We start from the raw sequence: 2,681 nt of genomic DNA on the forward strand, positions 1-2,681 counted from the left end.
CCGCCCCCCCTCCCCCCCCCCCACACACACACATGCGCGCCCGCACACACACACACACACACACGCACGCACGCACGCACGCACGCACACACACACACATATTTACACTTCAATTTTATATCTACTCGCACACACACCCGAACAAATTAATAATCAACTTCCCAGAAATTTGATGTGGACGGCGACGGCTTCATATCTGTCGAGGACGCGAGGAGGGCGCTGGGTGAGGCCGGCCACGGCCACAGGGACGCAGGGGACGTCGTGGCGGCGGCCGACAGGGATGGGGACGGGCGCATCGATTACGTAGAGGTGGGTAGAGTGGGGTGGCGGCAGTGCGATTTTGTACGTGGGGTTGACTTGATGTGTGCATGATGCAAGTGCGTGATATGTATGAGATTGGGGGTCCGATGGGGGTGCCATGCGTGGATGCGGGTGCATAGGGCTGCACGGGGTGCATGTTTGCTGGGGCTAAGCCAAAGAATGCGTTTGAGGCGCATTACATTGCATGTTTACGCATTGCCTTTGTCGCCTCGTCACCGCCCCGCAGTTTGTCATATTGATGACGGGTGACGCAAGCGGGGCCATACCGGCCCAGTGCATTGCAGCCTCAAAGGGCGGCGCGTCGCCAGCGCCAAGTGGCACCGGGCCACTTGCACCTGCTGCGGACAGCTCGGCCAACGGCAGAGACACCACTGGCAAAACGCTGGCCGGGCCTGCGGACGCCACGGCGCCAGCAGCCGGCCCTGCAAGTGGGACCGACACAAGCGCCGGTGTTGGCGGCACAGCTGGCGGCCCGGCGTCTGGGGGCCGTGATGTGTCGTCTGTTGCAGCAGCTGACTTGAGTAAGGCTGCCATTGAGAGACCAGCATCCGCCAAAGGCAGCTGAGCGGCCGAGACCTGCACCAATTTCATCCTGCATATGGGCGCCGGCTTTTGCGCAGCAAGGCTGACTTCAATTGGCGTGCATGGCGTGTGACTGTCAGGTGCTATTTGGACATGATGCTTCTGCCCGCACAAGACAGCATGCAGCAACACGTGCAGTCGCCCCTGGCATTCCACCAGGGCTTTCCATGTTTTGTTGCAATTGTACTGTCCACTTTCTGCTGCCTCCTTGCTTGATTTGCAATGAGGATGAAAGCATTGACCTGTTTGCTGTCCTTGTTGTTGTTGAGATGACAACATGATGCACAATCACCGGCTGCAGCCAATGGCTGCGAGTCACACTTCTCAACATGTTGTACAGCTACACCGTTCCATTTCACGTGACCATTTGTTGCACTGGGCAAGTGCAGCGCCGGCCAGCACGCTTGTGTCTCCCTGGCAGCTCGCTGTAAAGGCTTCCTGCTGATGGCACGAAGTTATAGACCAGCATCGTGGTGACGTGCTGGCACGTCGCTACTGTGGGCACCACGTTGCATACGGCGCAAATGAGCGGCAAGGCAGCATGTCATATGTACATTTTCACCGATTCAAGCCTTGGAGAAAGGTATGTGCACAAAGCCAGGCGGGTATACAGCCAATGTGACCATCTCAGTCCTAAGCAAGTAACCTGGGTGTGGTGGATGTTTTTTCGCCTCAACTGGGCGTGACTCGGGTGCCACGGCGTATCGGCGCATACTTATTTCCGCAGTGGCACAGGTGTCATCTGCCATGCCCCAAGAAGAAACTCTTAATGATCAGGGCTCCCAACAAGTGTAGGGTAGTCAAGATACATTTCCTACTTGCTCACAAATAGTCAAGAAGCAGGGTGCATTTGAGCTGGCAGGTCGGGCAAATGCATTGGCCAGTAAAGAAACGTACCTCAAGTGGTCACGGCTTCATTTGTCACAGATCATGGCTTCCAAAAGCGTACTGGCATATGTGATATGTTGCTCAGTGGCCCAGGATTCATTAACCTTGTCTCACTTTCTCTCAATATGGCTCCTAGCAAGTGTGCAACCAGCAGGTACAATTCCTACATGCTTGACCTGTACAAAAAGTAGTCAGGAGGCAAGGTGCATTTGAGACACAAGTGGTCGCAAGTGACTCAAGAGGTCACGGCTTCATGGCAGCATACTGGCGCATGAATCCTGTTGCGCGGTAGTACAGGATTCACTGGCCTTGTCTCAAGAAGAGACTTTATCAGCAGGGCTCGTAGCAAGTAAGTGTCCAACCGTCCTGATACATTTTTGAAAGATGCTGATGTGTGTACATAACCGTCAATGGCAAGGTCCGTCTGAGGAGGCAGGTTGGGCAACTGCATTGGGAAAGTGAATCAAAAAGTTTTGGCTTTGCAAAAGCATACTGGCGCATCAAGTGTGTCGCGCAGTGGCACAGGAAACATTTGCCTTGTCTCAAGCAGAGACCTTTCACAAGCGGGCTCCTAGCAAGTGCACAGCCGCAAAAGTGGCCTTTCTACATGCTGATCTGTACACATTTTGGTCAAAAGGCAAAGTGCATTCGAGGAGGCAGGTCAGGCACCAGCAACGGGCACCTGCTTGCAGAGGGAGTTGGACTCGCAGCCTCTTAAGTCACCTTGCGCTTGCAACCCGCGCAGCCTTGGGGCCGCCGTTGCAAATGACACCAAGGCGGGAAGAGCTTTCACCCATCATCTCGGCCGTGCCTCAAGCTCAAACCCTGGTTGACCCAATTGAGCAGCGCAACCACGCCTGCCCCCAGTACTGCAGCACGCTCCCTGGCGA

The 2,681-nt window shown here is 55.3% G+C and overlaps 1 protein-coding gene across 1 annotated transcript; it reads left to right on the forward strand.

Moving 5' to 3' along the window:
* Positions 1 to 547: 547 nt before the first annotated feature.
* Positions 548 to 886, forward strand: MNEG_14602 (hypothetical protein; the record flags this gene model as incomplete). The annotated part of the gene is made up of 1 exon (XM_014036925.1): positions 548 to 886. A coding segment is annotated over one exon (339 nt), but the record flags the coding sequence as incomplete, so codon positions are not given.
* Positions 887 to 2,681: the final 1,795 nt, after the last annotated feature.

Source organism: Monoraphidium neglectum (assembly GCF_000611645.1).
Source record: "Monoraphidium neglectum strain SAG 48.87 unplaced genomic scaffold scaffold04617, whole genome shotgun sequence".
NCBI classification, from domain to species: Eukaryota; Viridiplantae; Chlorophyta; class Chlorophyceae; order Sphaeropleales; family Selenastraceae; genus Monoraphidium; species Monoraphidium neglectum.